This window comes from Oncorhynchus mykiss, chromosome 19, assembly GCF_057628025.1.
Source record: "Oncorhynchus mykiss isolate SJ-2025 chromosome 19, ASM5762802v1, whole genome shotgun sequence".
NCBI lineage: Eukaryota > Metazoa > Chordata > Actinopteri > Salmoniformes > Salmonidae > Oncorhynchus > Oncorhynchus mykiss.
The window spans coordinates 2,597,501-2,615,000 of NC_143040.1; the positions used below are offsets into that span (position 1 = coordinate 2,597,501).

General features: G+C 44.2%; 1 protein-coding gene across 5 annotated transcripts in view; it reads left to right on the forward strand.

Annotated features, from left to right (window-relative positions):
- LOC110512934 (calcium/calmodulin-dependent protein kinase type II delta chain) overlaps positions 1-17,500 on the forward strand; it is a 68,623-nt gene that overhangs the window by 7,499 nt on the left and 43,624 nt on the right. For all 5 annotated transcript variants that reach the window (XR_016488712.1, XM_090209818.1, XM_090209820.1 and 2 more), the window contains exon 3: positions 17,449-17,500. This exon is cut by the window's right edge and continues 8 nt beyond it. Coding sequence is in view for 4 of the 5 variants with exons in the window: in XM_090209818.1 (XP_090065944.1) it covers positions 17,449-17,500 (52 nt within the window). In the remaining variant the exon portion in view is untranslated. The remainder of the gene's footprint in view (positions 1-17,448) is intronic.

A 17,500-nucleotide genomic window follows, 5' to 3' on the forward strand; every position in this document is an offset into this window, starting at 1 on the left:
CAGAGACAGAGGGAGAGAGAGGAGAGAGACGGAGCGAGGGAGGGGGACAGAGACAGAGGAGAGAGACGGAGGGAGGGAGGGGGACAGAGACAGAGGGAGAGAGAGGAGAGAGACAGAGGGAGGGAGTGGGACAGAGATAGAGACAGAGGGAGAGAGAGGAGAGAGACGGAGGGAGGGAGGGGGACAGAGACAGAGACAGAGGTAGAGAGAGGAGAGATACACAGAAAGATAGACAGAGATACGGAGAGGCAGACAGAGCAGACCTCAAATGGCCTTGTGAGAGAGAGAGAGAGAGAGAGAGAGAGAGAGATTTGATAAACTCCCATATCTACTGGGTGAAATTCCACAGTGTGCCATCACAGCAGCAAGGTTTGTGACCTGTTGCCACAAGAAAAGGGCAACCAGTGAAGAACAAACACCATTGTAAATACAACCCATATTTATGTTTATTTATCTGTACTCGAACTATTTGCACATCGTTACAACACTGAATATAGACACAATATGACATTTGAAATGTCTCTGTTCCATTGGAACTTTTCTGAGTGTAATATTTACTGTTAATTTTATATTGTTTATTTTAATTTTATATTGTTTATTTCACTTGTTTTGGCAATGTTCAACATATGTTTCCCATGCCAATAAAGCCCCTTAAATTGAAATTGAGTGTGTGTGTGTTTCTCCAGGTATGTTTCAGTGTCTTCAGATTGTCTATCTGTATGTTGTTAATATTCCGTCAACATAAATGAACCGTAGATCTGTCAGGATACAACAGGATGCATGAGATAACTGACAGGACGTATGAGATAACCGACAGGATGTATGAGACAACCAACAGGATGCATGAGATAACCGACAGAATGCATGAGATAACCGACAGGATGTATGAGACAACCAAAAGGATGCATGAGATAACCGACAGAATGCATGAGATAACCGACAGGATGCATGAGATAACCGACAGGAAGCATGAGATAAACCAACAGGATGCATGAGATAACCGACAGAATGCATGAGATAACCGACAGGATGCATGAGATAACCGACAGGAAGCATGAGATAAACCAACAGGATGCATGAGATAACTGACAGAATGCATGAGACAACCAACAGAATGCATGAGACAACCGACAGGATGCATGAGATAACCGACAGGAAGCATGAGATAAACCAACAGGATGCATGAGATAACTGACAGAATGCATGAGATAACCAACAGAATGCATGAGACAACCGACAGGATGCATGAGATAACCGACAGGAAGCATGAGATAACCAACAGGATGAATGAGACAACCGACAGGATGCATGAGACAACAAACAGGATGAATGAGATAACCAACAGAATGCATGAGACAACCGACAGGATGCATGAGACAACCGACAGGATGCATGAGATAACCGACAGGATGCATGAGACAACAAACAGGATGAATGAGATAAACCAACAGGATGAATGAGATAACCAACAGGATGCATGAGATAACCGACAGAATGCATGAGATAACCGACAGAATGCATGAGACAACCAACAGGATGCATGAGATAACCGACAGAATGCATGAGATAACCGACAGGATGTATGAGACAACCAAAAGGATGCATGAGATAACCGACAGAATGCATGAGATAACCGACAGGATGCATGAGATAACCGACAGGAAGCATGAGATAAACCAACAGGATGCATGAGATAACCGACAGAATGCATGAGATAACCGACAGGATGCATGAGATAACCGACAGGAAGCATGAGATAAACCAACAGGATGCATGAGATAACTGACAGAATGCATGAGACAACCAACAGAATGCATGAGACAACCGACAGGATGCATGAGATAACCGACAGGAAGCATGAGATAAACCAACAGGATGCATGAGATAACTGACAGAATGCATGAGATAACCAACAGAATGCATGAGACAACCGACAGGATGCATGAGATAACCGACAGGAAGCATGAGATAACCAACAGGATGAATGAGACAACCGACAGGATGCATGAGACAACAAACAGGATGAATGAGATAACCAACAGAATGCATGAGACAACCGACAGGATGCATGAGACAACCGACAGGATGCATGAGATAACCGACAGGATGCATGAGACAACAAACAGGATGAATGAGATAAACCAACAGGATGAATGAGATAACCAACAGGATGCATGAGATAACCGACAGAATGCATGAGATAACCGACAGAATGCATGAGATAACCGACAGGATGCATGAGATAACCGACAGGAAGCATGAGATAAACCAACAGGATGCATGAGATAACCGACAGGAAGCATGAGATAACCGACAGAATGCATGAGATAACCGACAGGATGCATGAGATAACCGACAGGAAGCATGAGATAAACCAACAGGATGCATGAGATAACCGAAAGGAAGCATGAGATAACCGACAGAATGCATGAGATAACCAACAGCATTAGTTCTGCTGCTTTGGACACATTTTGCATGTGTTAGAATCTTTTGAATTTGGGAGAGGACATTCAGCCCCGTAACCGGTATAGAGAGAGGGTGGAGCTTCCCGTTCTGGTTCTGATCCTGGTTCTAACATCTCTTCATCCCCGTAACCGGTATAGAGAGAGGGTGGAGCTCCTCGTTCTGGTTCTGATTCTCGTTCTAACGTCTCTTCATCTCCGTAACCGGTATAGAGAGAGGGTGGAGCTCCTCGTTCTGGTTCTGATCCTCGTTCTAACGTCTCTTCATCTCCGTAACCGGTATAGAGAGAGGGTGGAGCTTCCCGTTCTGGTTCTGATCCAGGTTCTAACATCTCTTCATCTCCGTAACCGGTATAGAGAGAGGGTGGAGCTCCTCGTTCTGGTTCTGGTCCTCGTTCTAACGTCTCGTCATCTCTTAACATGTTATGTTATGATCAGAGACTTTAGTCTTGGGTTAACCAAGATGACTGTTTTCTTGGTGGGATGTCTGACCAAAGGCTTTAGTCTTGGGTTAACCAAGATGACTGTTTTCTTGGTGTGATGTCTGACCAGAGGCTTTAGTTCTGGGTGAACCAAGATGACTGTTTTCTTGGTGTGATGTCTGACCAGAGGCTTTAGTTCTGGGTGAACCAAGATTACTGTTTTCTTGGTGTGATGTCTGACCAGAGACTTTAGTTCTGGGTGAACCAAGATGACTGTTTTCTTGGTGGGATGTCTGACCATAGACTTTAGTTCTGGGTGAACCAAGATGACTGTTTTTTTGGTGGGATGTCTGACCAGAGGCTTTAGTTCTGGGTGAACCAAGATGACTGTTTTCTTGGTGTGATGTCTGACCAGAGACTTTAGTTCTGGATTAACCAAGATGTCTGTTTTCTTGGTGTGGTGTCTGACCAGAGATTTTAGTTCTTGGTTATTAACCCAAGATGACTGTTTTTTTGGTGGGATGCCTGACCAGAGACTTTAGTTCTGGGTTAACCAAGATTACTGTTTTCTTGGTGTGGTGTGATGTGTGTGTGTGTGTGTGTGTGTGTGTGTGTGTGTGTGTGTGTGTGTGTGTGTGTGTGTGTGTGTGAATTCAGCATCCGTTCATCCATGTGTGTGTGTGTGTGTGTTCTGTCAGAGTGTTTTTGTGTGCTTGCATGTTCAGTGTATCCGTGCGCATGAACATGTGTGTGCGTGTGTCCATTCGTTCATGCGTGTGTACCCTTCCGTGTGTTCAGCGTGTGTATGTGTGTTTGTAGACCCAGGGATTTGGCTGGTCTTGTAGTCTCAGGGACAGATCTCTAGAGGAGTCGACCCAGTTCTTTCACATATATCACTGTAATTGTAGCTGCTGGCAAACCTTCCTGAGGGCTGGACTCACACACAGACAAACAAACACCACACACACACACACACACACACACACACACACACACACACACACACACACACACACACACACATGGACTGATTCCAGAGGCTGATCCAAAAAAAGAAGAAGAAGAAGGGCGGAGGTGTATGTTTCATGATTAACTTCTCATGGTGTGATTGTAACAACATGCAGAAACTCGAGGTCTTTTGTTCACCCGACCTAGAATCCCTCCCAATCAAATGCCGACTGTATTACCTCCCGAGAAAATTCTCTCCGGTTATAGCCACAGCCGTGTATATTCCCCCTCGAGCCGATACCACGACGGCCCTCGAAGAACTACACTGGACTCTGTGCAAACTGGAAACCACATATCCTGATGAAAACGCTACCGGAAACCACATATCCCGATGAAAACGCTACCGGAAACCACATATCCTGAGGAAAACGCTACTGGAAACCACATATCCTGAGGAAAACGCTACCGGAAACCACATATCCTGAGGAAAACGCTACCGGAAACCACATATCCTGAGGAAAACGCTACCGGAAACCACATATCCCGATGAAAACGCTACCGGAAACCACATATCCTGAGGAAAACGCTACTGGAAACCACATATCCTGAGGAAAACGCTACCGGAAACCACATATCCTGAGGAAAACGCTACCGGAAACCACATATCCTGAGGAAAACGCTACCGGAAACCACATATCCTGAGGAAAACGCTACCGGAAACCACATATCCTGAGGAAAACGCTACCGGAAACCACATATCCTGAGGAAAACGCTACTGGAAACCACATATCCTGAGGAAAACTGTAATACCAAATCATGAGAGAGCAAACCACACACAAGTCAGAGTTATCATAAAGTCCATCTTTAATTATATATGACCTTCACCATAGCCCCGTGACTCTCAGATCAATTCAGTGTCTATAAATAAATTCTCTGAGAGTGCTTACAAAACAATTCTTAGTATAATTTATAGCCAAGACACACCCATCTCATCTCACATGACAAATAACAGATCTTAGGAACATTACAAAGGAAGACTTTACTTGAGAGAGGAGTATGCCATAGCCAGACAGCATTAGCTATAAATTATCGTTCAGTCTGATCTCCTAAACGAAGTTCTTATCTTGTTCTTGGTACCACTTAGGACCACAACATTACCTCATCCAATGGCATATATCAATTGTCAATTCTAGATACTCCTGAGGAAAACGCTACCGGAAACCACATACTCTCCCTCCTGGACAAGATCAGAAAAGGCACTGAGCCTTCTAGGCCATATACTAAATCAAGATAAGGGCAACCTCAGAGGGGACATACAACACTGAGCCTCCTAGGTCATATACTAGGTCAAGATAAGGGCAACCTCAGAGGGGACATACAATAGTGACCCTCCTAGGTCCTAGGTCATATACTAGGTCAAGATAAGGGCAACCTCAAAGGGGACATGTAATAGTGAGCCTCTTAGGTCCTAGGTCATATACTAGGTCAAGATAAGGGCAACCTCAGAGGGGACATACAATAGTGACCCTCCTAGGTCCTAGGTCATATACTATGTCAAGATAAGGGCAACCTCAGAGGGGACATACAACACTGAGCCTCTTAGGTCTTAGGTCATATACTAGATCAAGATAAGGGCAACCTCAGAGGAGACATACAACAGTGAGCCTCCTAGGTCCTAGGTCATATACTAGGTCAAGATAAGGGCAACCTCAGAGCGGACATACAATAGTGAGCCTCCTAGGTCATATACTAGATCAAGATAAGGCCAACCTCAGAGGAGACATACAATAGTGAGCCTCCTAGGTCTTAGGTCATATACTAGGTCAAGATAAGGGCAACCTCAGAGGGGACATGTAATAGTGAGCCTCTTAGGTCCTAGGTCATATACTAGGTCAAGATAAGGGCAACCTCAGAGGGGACATGTAATAGTTACAGACACATTCCCATAAGAAGACTCCTTTCCTATAGGCATGAACTCAAACAGGAAGTACCTGCGCTATGGACTATTCAACGCTGGTCTGACCAATCGGAATCCATGCTTCAAGATTGTTTTGATCATGTGGACTGGGATATGTTTTTTGGGTGGCCTCTGAGAATAATATCAACGAATACACGGACGCAGTGTCTTGGTTTATCAGGAAGTGTATAAGGGGATGTTGTTCCCACTGTGACTATTAAAACCAGTTGCTGAGTTCATCAGGAAGTGTACAGGGGATGTTGTTCCCACTGTGACTATTAAAACCAGTGGCTGAGTTCATCAGGAAGTGTATAAGGGGATGTTGTTCCCACTGTGACTATTAAAACCAGTGGCTGAGTTCATCAGGAAGTGTACAGGGGATGTTGTTCCCACTGTGACTATTAAAACCAGTGGCTGAGTTCATCAGGAAGTGTATAAGGGGATGTTGTTCCCACTGTGACTATTAAAACCAGTGGCTGAGTTCATCAGGAAGTGTATAAGGGGATGTTGTTCCCACTGTGACTATTAAAACCAGTGGCTGAGTTCATCAGGAAGTGTATAAGGGGATGTTGTTCCCACTGTAACTATTAAAACCAGTGGCTGAGTTCATCAGGAAGTGTATAAGGGGATGTTGTTCCCACTGTAACTATAAAAACCAGTGGCTGAGTTCATCAGGAAGTGTATAAGGGGATGTTGTTCCCACTGTGACTATTAAAACCAGTGGCTGAGTTTATCAGGAAGTGTACAGGGGATGTTGTTCCCACTGTGACTATTAAAACCAGTGGCTGAGTTCATCAGGAAGTGTATAAGGGGATGTTGTTCCCACTGTGACTATTAAAACCAGTGGCTGAGTTCATCAGGAAGTGTACAGGGGATGTTGTTCCCACTGTGACTATTAAAACCAGTGGCTGAGTTCATCAGGAAGTGTACAGGGGATGTTGTTCCCACTGTGACTATTAAAACCAGTGGCTGAGTTCATCAGGAAGTGTACAGGGGATGTTGTTCCCTCTGTGACTATTAAAACCAGTGGCTGAGTTCATCAGGAAGTGTATAGGGGATGTTGTCCCCACTGTGACTATTAAAACCAGTGTCTGAGTTCATCAGGTTGTGTATAAGGGGATGTTGTTCCCACTGTGACTATTAAAACCAGTGGCTGAGTTCATCAGGAAGTGTGTAAGGGGATGTTGTTCCCACTGTGACTATTAAAACCAGTGGCTGAGTTCATCAGGAAGTGTGTAAGGGGATGTTGTTCCCACTGTGACTATTAAAACCAGTGGCTGAGTTCATCAGGAAGTGTACAGGGGATGTTGTTCCCACTGTGACTATTAAAACCAGTGGCTGAGTTCATCAGGAAGTGTACAGGGGATGTTGTTCCCACTGTGACTATTAAAACCAGTGGCTGAGTTCATCAGGAAGTGTACAGGGGATGTTGTTCCCACTGTGACTATTAAAACCAGTGGCTGAGTTCATCAGGAAGTGTATAAGGGGATGTTGTTCCCACTGTGACTATTAAAACCAGTGGATGAGTTCATCAGGAAGTGTACAGGGGATGTTGTTCCCACTGTGACTATTAAAACCAGTGGCTGAGTTCATCAGGAAGTGTACAGGGGATGTTGTTCCCACTGTGACTATTAAAACCAGTGGCTGAGTTCATCAGGAAGTGTATAAGGGGATGTTGTTCCCACTGTGACTATTAAAACCAGTGGCTGAGTTCATCAGGAAGTGTATAAGGGGATGTTGTTCCCACTGTGACTATTAAAACCAGTGGCTGAGTTTATCAGGAAGTGTATAAGGGGATGTTGTTCCCACTGTGACTATTAAAACCAGTGGCTGAGTTCATCAGGAAGTGTACAGGGGATGTTGTTCCCACTGTGACTATTAAAACCAGTGGCTGAGTTCATCAGGAAGTGTATAAGGGGATGTTGTTCCCACTGTGACTATTAAAACCAGTGGCTGAGTTTATCAGGAAGTGTACAGGGGATGTTGTTCCCACTGTGACTATTAAAACCAGTGGCTGAGTTCATCAGGAAGTGTACAGGGGATGTTGTTCCCACTGTGACTTATTAAAACCAGTGGCTGAGTTCATCAGGAAGTGTACAGGGGATGTTGTTCCCACTGTGACTATTAAAACCAGTGGCTGAGTTCATCAGGAAGTGTATAAGGGGATGTTGTTCCCACTGTGACTATTAAAACCAGTGGCTGAGTTTATCAGGAAGTGTACAGGGGATGTTGTTCCCACTGTGACTATTAAAACCAGTGGCTGAGTTCATCAGGAAGTGTACAGGGGATGTTGTTCCCACTGTGACTTATTAAAACCATTGGCTGAGTTCATCAGGAAGTGTACAGGGGATGTTGTTCCCACTGTGACTATTAAAACCAGTGGCTGAGTTCATCAGGAAGTGTACAGGGGATGTTGTTCCCACTGTGACTATTAAAACCTACCCAAACCAGAAACCGTGAATAGATGGAAGCATTCGCGCAAAACTGAAAGCGCGAACTACTGCATTTAATTTAACCATAGCAAGGCGACAAACAGTTATTCTGATCGTAGACTTTAGGAAACCCCCCTATCCACATCGAAGGGAGAAGGTGGAAAGTTCCTCGGCTTACACATCACTGACAAACCGAAATGGTCCACCCACACAGACAGAAGGTGCAACAGCGCTTCTTCAACTTCAGGAGGCTGAAGAAATTTGGCTTGGCACCCAATTTGACATTCGCTCAGTACATTGTTTTCACTGAGGAAAAGTACAAGTCTCCTGTTAATGATAATGCAGAGGATTTTCCCAAGGTTGCTGTTGCTGTTGATGCAAATCCCACGGTAGTTATTGGGGTTAAATTTGTCTTATTTTTTGTGGATTGGGGTGATCTTTGGTTCCAAATACTCTCTCTCACACACACACACAAACAGCTCATTGTCTGTTCACCTGTCTGGCGAGAACTGCCTGTTGAACTGCATTATGGGACAACGCTGTGGAGAACGTGACTGTTAGTCTATGTGTGTGTGTGACTAACTAGGGCAGCAGACTCTGAGGAGGAAGAGAGCTAGGGCACCCTTAATTAGAGAAAGTCTGTCTGTCTCTCTCTCTCTCTCTGTCTCTCTCTCTCTGTCTCTTTCTCTCTGTCTCTTTCTGTCTGTCTGTCTATCTGTCTGTCTGTCTGTCTGTCTGTCTGTCTGTCTGTCTGTCTGTCTGTCTGTCTGTCTGTCTGTCTGTCTGTCTGTCTGTCTGTCTCTCACTCTCTCACTCTCTCTCTCACTCTCTCTCACTCTCACACCATTGGTTAGAGCCTGTAAGTAAGCATTTCACTGTAAGGTGAACCTGTAAGGTGTAACCTGTTGTATTCGTCGCACGTGACAAATAAACGTTGATTTGATTAGATCTCTCGTCCTCTCTCTCTCTCCTCTCTCTATCTTTCTCTCTCTTTCTCTGTCTCTCTGTCTCTGTCTCTTGCTCTCTCTCTCCTCTCTCTCACTCTCCTCTCTCTCCTCTCTCACTCTCCTCTCTACTCTCCTCTCTCTCCTCTGCTCTGCTCTCCTCTCCTCTCTGTCTCTCCTTCTCACTGTGTGACCTATAGCAGTCTGTGTGTGTCATCCTACTTTTCCCCAGTTTCGGTTCTTGAGGCAGCTGCTACAGATTCTTTAGGGTCAGAGAGAGAGAGAGGAGAGGGCACAGAGATACAGAGAGAGAGGAGAGGGCACAGAGATACAGAGAGAGAGGAGAGGGCACAGAGAGAGAGTAGAGGGCACAGAGAGAGAGGAGAGGGCACAGAGATACAGAGAGAGAGGAGAGGGCACAGAGAGAGAGGCGAGGGCACAGAGATACAGAGAGAGGGAGAGGGTACAGAGATACAGAGAGAGAGAGAGAGGGCACAGAGATACACAGAGAGAGGGGGAGGGCACAGAGATACAGAGAGAGAGGGAGAGGGCACAGAGATACAGAGAGAGAGGGAGAGGGCACAGAGATACAGAGAGAGAGGGAGAGGGCACAGAGATACAGAGAGAGAGGGAGAGGGCACAGAGATACAGAGAGAAAGGGAGAGGGCACAGAGATACAGAGAGAGAGGGCACAGAGACACAGAGAGAGAGGAGAGGGCACAGAGAGAAAGAGAGGGCACAGAGATACACAGAGAGAGGGAGAGGGCACAGAGATACAGAGAGAGAGGGAGAGGGCACAGAGATACACCGAGAGAGGGCACAGAGATACAGAGAGAGAGGAGAGGGCACAGAGAGAGAGAGAGGGCACAGAGATACACAGAGAGAGGGAGAGGGCACAGAGATACACAGAGAGAGGGAGAGGGCACAGAGATAGAGAGGGAGAGGGCACATATATACACAGAGAGAGGGAGGGCAGAGATACATAGAGAGAGGGAGGGCAGAGATACAGAGAGAGAGGTAGGGCAGATATACAGAGAGAGAGGGAGGGCACAGAGATACAGAGCGAGAGAGAGAGGAGAGGGCACAGAGATACAGAGAGAGAGGAGAGGGCACAGAGAGAGAGGAGAGGGCACAGAGATACAGAGAGAGAGGAGAGGGCACAGAGAGAGAGTAGAGGGCACAGAGAGAGAGGAGAGGGCACAGAGATACAGAGAGAGAGGAGAGGGCACAGAGAGAGAGGTGAGGGCACAGAGATACAGAGAGAGGGAGAGGGTACAGAGATACAGAGAGAGAGAGAGAGGGCACAGAGATACACAGAGAGAGGGGGAGGGCACAGAGATACAGAGAGAGAGGGAGAGGGCACAGAGATACAGAGAGAGAGGGAGAGGGCACAGAGATACAGAGAGAGAGGGAGAGGGCACAGAGATACAGAGAGAGAGGGAGAGGGCACAGAGATACAGAGAGAAAGGGAGAGGGCACAGAGATACACAGAGAGAGGGCACAGAGACACAGAGAGAGAGGAGAGGGCACAGAGAGAAAGAGAGGGCACAGAGATACACAGAGAGAGGGAGAGGGCACAGAGATACAGAGAGAGAGGGAGAGGGCACAGAGATACACCGAGAGAGGGCACAGAGATACAGAGAGAGAGGAGAGGGCACAGAGAGAGAGAGAGGGCACAGAGATACACAGAGAGAGGGAGAGGGCACAGAGATACACAGAGAGAGGGAGAGGGCACAGAGATAGAGAGGGAGAGGGCACATATATACACAGAGAGAGGGAGGGCAGAGATACATAGAGAGAGGGAGGGCAGAGATACAGAGAGAGAGGTAGGGCAGATATACAGAGAGAGAGGGAGGGCACAGAGATACAGAGCGAGAGAGAGAGATTAGAGGGCACAGAGAGTTGGCTACAACACCATTGTTTCTCTGTCTGTAGTGTGATTTGCTGACTACCAGACTAGAGGAACCAACTGCACAGCTAGACACACTCCATTCAAACAGTCACATTGTGTTAACCTACTGTCAAACACACACACACAGAAAATTGCATATCACAGGTTCAAGTCTCCTTGACAACCTTTCTTGTGGTTTATTCCTGGTCAGATAGCTAGCAACAATGACAAGACTGTGGTGTTATTATGATACTGAATGGTCAGATAGCTAGCAACAATGACAAGACTTTGGTTTTATGATACTGAATGTGAACGGTCAGATAGCTAGCAACAATGACAAGACTGTGGTGTTAGGATACTGAATGGTCAGATAGCTAGCAACAATGACAAGACTGTGGTTTTATGATACTGAATGGTCAGATAGCTAGCATCAATGACAAGACTGTGGTGTTATGATACTGAATGGTCAGATAGCTAGCATCAATGACAAGACTGTGGTGTTATGATACTGAATGTGAATGGTCAGATAGCTAGCAACAATGACAAGACTGTGGTGTTATGATACTGAATGGTCAGATAGCTAGCAACAATGACAAGACTGTGGTGTTAGGATACTGAATGGTCAGATAGCTAGCAACAATGACAAGACTGTGGTTTTATGATACTGAATGGTCACATAGCTAGCATCAATGACAAGACTGTGGTGTAATGATACTGAATGGTCAGATAGCTAGCATCAATGACACGACTGTGTTGTTATTATGATACTGAATGGTCAGATAGCTAGCAACAATGACAAGACTGTGGTTTTATGATACTGAATGGTCAGATAGCTAGCATCAATGACAAGACTGTGGTGTTATGATACTGAATGGTCAGATAGCTAGCATCAATGACAAGACTGTGGTGTTATGATACTGAATGTGAATGGTCAGATAGCTAGCAACAATGACAAGACTGTGGTGTTATGATACTGAATGGTCAGATAGCTAGCAACAATGACAAGACTGTGGTGTTAGGATACTGAATGGTCAGATAGCTAGCAACAATGACAAGACTGTGGTTTTATGATACTGAATGGTCAGACAGCTAGCATCAATGACAAGACTGTGGTTTTTTGATACTGAATGGTCAGATAGCTAGCATCAATGACAAGACTGTGGTGTTATTATGATACTGAATGGTCAGATAGCTAGCATCAATGACATGACTGTGGTGTTATTATGATACCGAATGGTCAGATAGCTAGCAACAATGACACGACTAGCTAACCAACAACTGTAACGATGTATTTGAGAATCAACAAGTGCTCATTGTGTAAATGTTTTTATGTTGTCAATAAACATTTGGAGAGTAAATATAGTTGATATGTTGTCAATAATCCTACGATTGTAAGTCCACCCCGTCTCGGATGGGCGCACAATGATTTTGTAGGCAAACGTGCCGTCTACGCCAAATTCAGACCATTTTCTTTAGTTTGGTGTTTTGTTACAGTGTCTGGTCTGCTACAGTGTGTTGGATAGAGACATGGATAGAGAAATGGGAAGAGAAATTGATAGAGAGAGGGATAGAGAGATGGATAGAGAGATGGATAGAGAGATGGATAGAGAAATGGATAGAGAGAGGGATAGAGAGAGGGATAGAGAGATGGATAGAGAGATGGATAGAGAAATGGATAGAGAGAGGGATAGAGAGAGGGATAGAGAAATGGACAGAGAGGGATAGAGAGGGATAGAGAGATGGATAGAGAGATGGATAGAGAGATGGATAGAGAAATGGAAAGATAAATGGATAGAGAGGGATAGAGAGAGGGATAGAGAGATGGATAGAGAAATGGATAGAGAGATGGATAGAGAGATGGATAGAGAGAGGGATAGAGAGAACGAGAAAGAGAAAGAGAGAGAAGGATAAACTGTGTCTGTGAGAGAGATAGAAATTAGGGATGAGGTTGAGGTTTTAGTGTTTGCTTTGCCTGTGTGTGTGTGTGTGTGTGTGTGTGTGTGTGTGTGTGTGTGTGTGTGTGTGTGTGTGCTCCAGGGACAGCCATTTGCATGCAGTGCTAGTTCCCACTGCAGAAAATAGTAGAGGGGAAGGGGGGAGAGGAGAGGAGAGGAGAGGAGAGGGGAGTTCAGAGCACTCTGATTGGTCAAGGAGTTGCTAGACAACAGATGTCCGGCTGGCTGGGAGGTAGACTACCTGTGGCGGAGAGAGAGGGATTGAGAGAGAGAGATATATAAAGAGAAAGCGAGTGAGGGAGAGAGAAAAGAAGTTGAGAGAGAGAGAGATGGACAGATTAGTGACCTTGCTCCCAGGGCTGATGATAGTATAATGGGTAGGTTGTCCTTGGTCCTGTTGATTTAAAAGTATTATTCACTCTGTCCTCCTCTCCTCCATCTCTCCTCTCTCCATCTCTCCCTCCTTCCTCTCTCCATCTCTCCCTCCTTCCTCTCTCCATCTCTCTTTCACTCTCTCTCTTTCTCCTTCATTTCTCTCCATCTCTCTCCTTCATCTCTCCCTCCGTCCACTCTCCATCTCTCCATCTCTCCCTCCTTCCTCTCTCCATCTCTCCTCCATCTCTCCCTCTCTCTTCTCTCCATCTCTCCCTCCCTCCACTCTCCTCCATCTCTCCCCCTCTCCTCTCTCCATCTCTCTCCTCCATCTCTCCCTCTCTCCACTCTCCTCCATCTCTCCCTCCCTCCCTCCACTCTCCTCCATCTCTCCATTTCTCTCCTCCATCTCTCCCTCTCTCCTCTCTCCATCTCTCTCCTCCATCTCTCCCTCTCTCCTCTCTCCATCTCTCTCCTCCATCTCTCCCTCCCTCCACTCTCCTCCATCTCTCCCTCCCTCCCTCCCTCCACTCTCCTCCATCTCTCCATTTCTCTCCTCCATCTCTCTCCTCCATCTCTCCCTCTCTCCTCTCTCCATCTCTCTCCTCCATCTCTCCCTCTCTCCTCTCTCCTCCATCTCTCCCTCTCTCCTCTCTCCATCTCTCTCCTCCATCTCTCCCTCCATCCTATTCTCTCCATCTCTCTCCTCCATCTCTCCATCTCTCTTTCACTCTCTCTCTTTCTCCTTCATTTCTCTCCATCTCTGCCACACTCCAGCTCTTTTCATCTCTCTCTTCTAGGAATCGACACTCACGCAAACACATGTCTGTCTGACCCCTCTCTTTCTCTCTCTCTCTCTCTCTCTCTCTCTCTCTCTCTCTCTCCCCATCTCTCTGTCGCTCTCTCCCCCTCTCTGTCCTGAGGCAAAGTGGAACTGGGTCGTCTTGACTCACCGGTTCCGAATCAGAGTCACTTGACACAGTTCTGATTTGAATTGTTTGAACGTGACTCTGAATCACTATGGAACTCACAGAATCCAATGGAATCGTTTTGTTCCGATTCACACAGTAAAGTGATACAGTATCAAGTCACTGATTCCTAGAAAGCAGCAGAGAATCCTTATGATGAACCTTAGTAGTAGAATATAAAAGAGTAGATAGAATAAAGTAGATTAAAGTAGGGTAGAATAGAATAGACTAAAGTAGAGTAGAATAGAATAAAGTAGATTGAAGTAGGGTAGAATAGAATAGACTAAAGTAGAGTAGAATAGAATAAAGTAGATTGAAGTAGGGTAGAATAGAATAGACTAAAGTAGAGTAGAATAGAATAAAGTAGATTAAAGTAGGGTAGAATAGAATAGACTAAAGTAGAGTAGAATAGAATAAAGTAGATTAAAGTAGGGTAGAATAGAATAGACTAAAGTAGAGTAGAATAGAATAAAGTAGATTAAAGTAGGGTAGAATAGAATAGACTAAAGTAGAGTAGAATAGAATAAAGTAGATTGAAGTAGGGTAGAATAGAATAGACTAAAGTAGAGTAGAATAGAATAAAGAAGATTAAAGAGGAGTAGAAAATAATAGTGGAGTAGGGTAGAATAAAGTAGAATAGAGTATGGTAGAATAAAGTAGAATAGAGTAGGGTGTATTAAAGTAGAATAGAGTAGTGTAGAATATAGTAGGGTAGAATATAGTAGAATAGAGTAGGGTAGAATAAAGTAGAATAGAGTATGGTAGAATAAAGTAGAATAGAGTAGGGTGTATTAAAGTAGAATAGAGTAGTGTAGAATATAGTAGGGTAGAATATAGTAGAATAGAGTATGGTAGAATAAAGTAGAATAGAGTAGGGTAGAATATAGTAGAATAGAGTAGGGTAGAATAAAGTAGAATAGAGTAGGGTAGAATAAAGTAGGGTAGATTAAAGTAGAATAGAGTAGGGTTGAATATAGTAGGGTAGAATAAAGTAGAGTAGGGTAGATTAAAGTAGAGCAGAGTAGGGTAGAATATAGTAGGGTAGAATAAAGTACAGTAGTGTAGGGTAGAATATAATATAATAGAATAAAGTAGAGTAGAGTAGGGTAGAATATAGTAGGGTAGAATATAGTAGGGTAGAATAAAGTAGAGTAGAGTAGGGTAGAATATAGTAGGGTAGAATATAGTAGGGTAGAATAAAGTAGAGTAGAGTAGGGTAGAATATAATATAATAGAATAAAGTGGAGTAGAGTAGAGTAGAATATAATATAATAGAATAAAGTGGAGTAGAGTAGAGTAGAATATAATATAATAGAATAAAGTGGAGTAGAGTAGGGTAGAATATAATATAATAGAATAAAGTGGAGTAGAGTAGAGTAGAATATAATATAATAGAATAAAGTGGAGTAGAGTAGGGTAGAATATAATATAATAGAATAAAGTGGAGTAGAGTAGGGTAGAATATAATATAATAGAATAAAGTGGAGTTGAATAAAATAGAGTGGAGTGGAATAGAATACAGTAGAATAGAATACAGTAGAATACAATACAGTAGAATAGAATACAGTAGAATACAATACAGTAGAATAGAATACAGTAGAATAGAATACAGTAGAATATAATATAGTAGAATAGAATACAGTAGAATATAATATAGTAGAATAGAATACAGTAGAATACAATACAGTAGAATACAATACAGTAGAATAGAATACAGTAGAATAGAATACAGTAGAATAGAATACAGTAGAATAGAATACAGTAGAATACAATACAGTAGAATAGAATACAGTAGAATAGAATAGAGTAGAATAGAATACAGTAGAATAGAATACAGTAGAATACAATACAGTTGAATAGAATACAGTAGAATAGAATACAGTAGTATAGAATACAGTAGAATAGAATACAGTAGAATAGAATACAGTAGAATAGAATACAGTAGAATAGAATACAGTAGAATACAATACAGTAGAATAGAATACAGTAGAATAGAATACAGTAGAATAGAATACAGTAGAATAGAATACAGTAGAATAGAATACAGTAGAATAGAATACAGTAGAATAGAATACAGTAGAATAGAATACAGTAGAATAGAATACAGTAGAATAGAATACAGTAGAATAGAATACAGTAGAATACAATACAGTAGAATACAATACAGTAGAATAGAAATAGGGAGAGAGGGAGGAGAAAGGGAGGGAGGGGGGAGAAAGGGAGGGAGAGGGGGTAGAAAGGGAGGGAGAGAGAGGGAGAGAGAGGGGAGAGAAAGGGGGGGAGGGTGAGAGAGGGGGGGTGAGGGGCGAAAGGGAGGGAGAGAGAGGGGAGAGAAAGGGAGAGAGAGAGACAGGAGAGAAAAGAGGGGAGGGAGAGAGAGGGGGATGGGGAAAGGGGGGAGAGAGAGGGGGGTGATAGATAGATGTTAAGAGGAGGAGAAATAGAGGACATGAAGTTTTATATATAGTAATTTCATCAGTTACCTCTGCCAACGGTGCTGTCCTCCAACACACACACAGTACACCCTCTACTGGCTGACATTTGCATCACAGTCTGTAAAGGATTACCTACAGCACTATAGTCTATGGAGATACAGAAACAATGAAATACAGGGATTCACTTCTGTCTCTGTCTCTCTCTCTCTGTCTCTGTCTCTCTCTGTCTCTGTCTCTCTCTGTCTCTGTTTCTCTCTGTCTCTCTCTCTCTCTGTCTCTCTCTGTCTCTGTCTCTCTCTCGGTCTCTCTCTGTCTCTCTGCCTATCTGTCTCTCTGCCTCTCCCTCTGTGTCTCTCTCTGTCTCTCTGTCTCTGTCTCTCTGTCTCTGTCTCTCTCTGTCTCTGTCTGTCTCTGTCTATTGTCTGTCTCTGTCTCTTGTCTCTTGTCTGTCTCTGTCTCTGTCTCTCTGTCTCTGTCTCTGTCTCTTGTCTCGCTATGTCTCGCTATGTCTCTCTCTGTCTCTCTCTCTCTGTCTCTCTCTCTCTCTGTCTCTGTCTCTCTGTCTCTCTGTCTCGCTCTCGCTCTCTGTCTCTCTCTCGCTCTCTCTCTCTCTCTCTCTCTCTCTCTCTCTCTCTCTCTCTCTCTGTTTGTCATGTTTCCAGACCACCAGAAGCTTGAGAGAGAGGCCAGGATTTGCCGTCTGCTGAAACATCC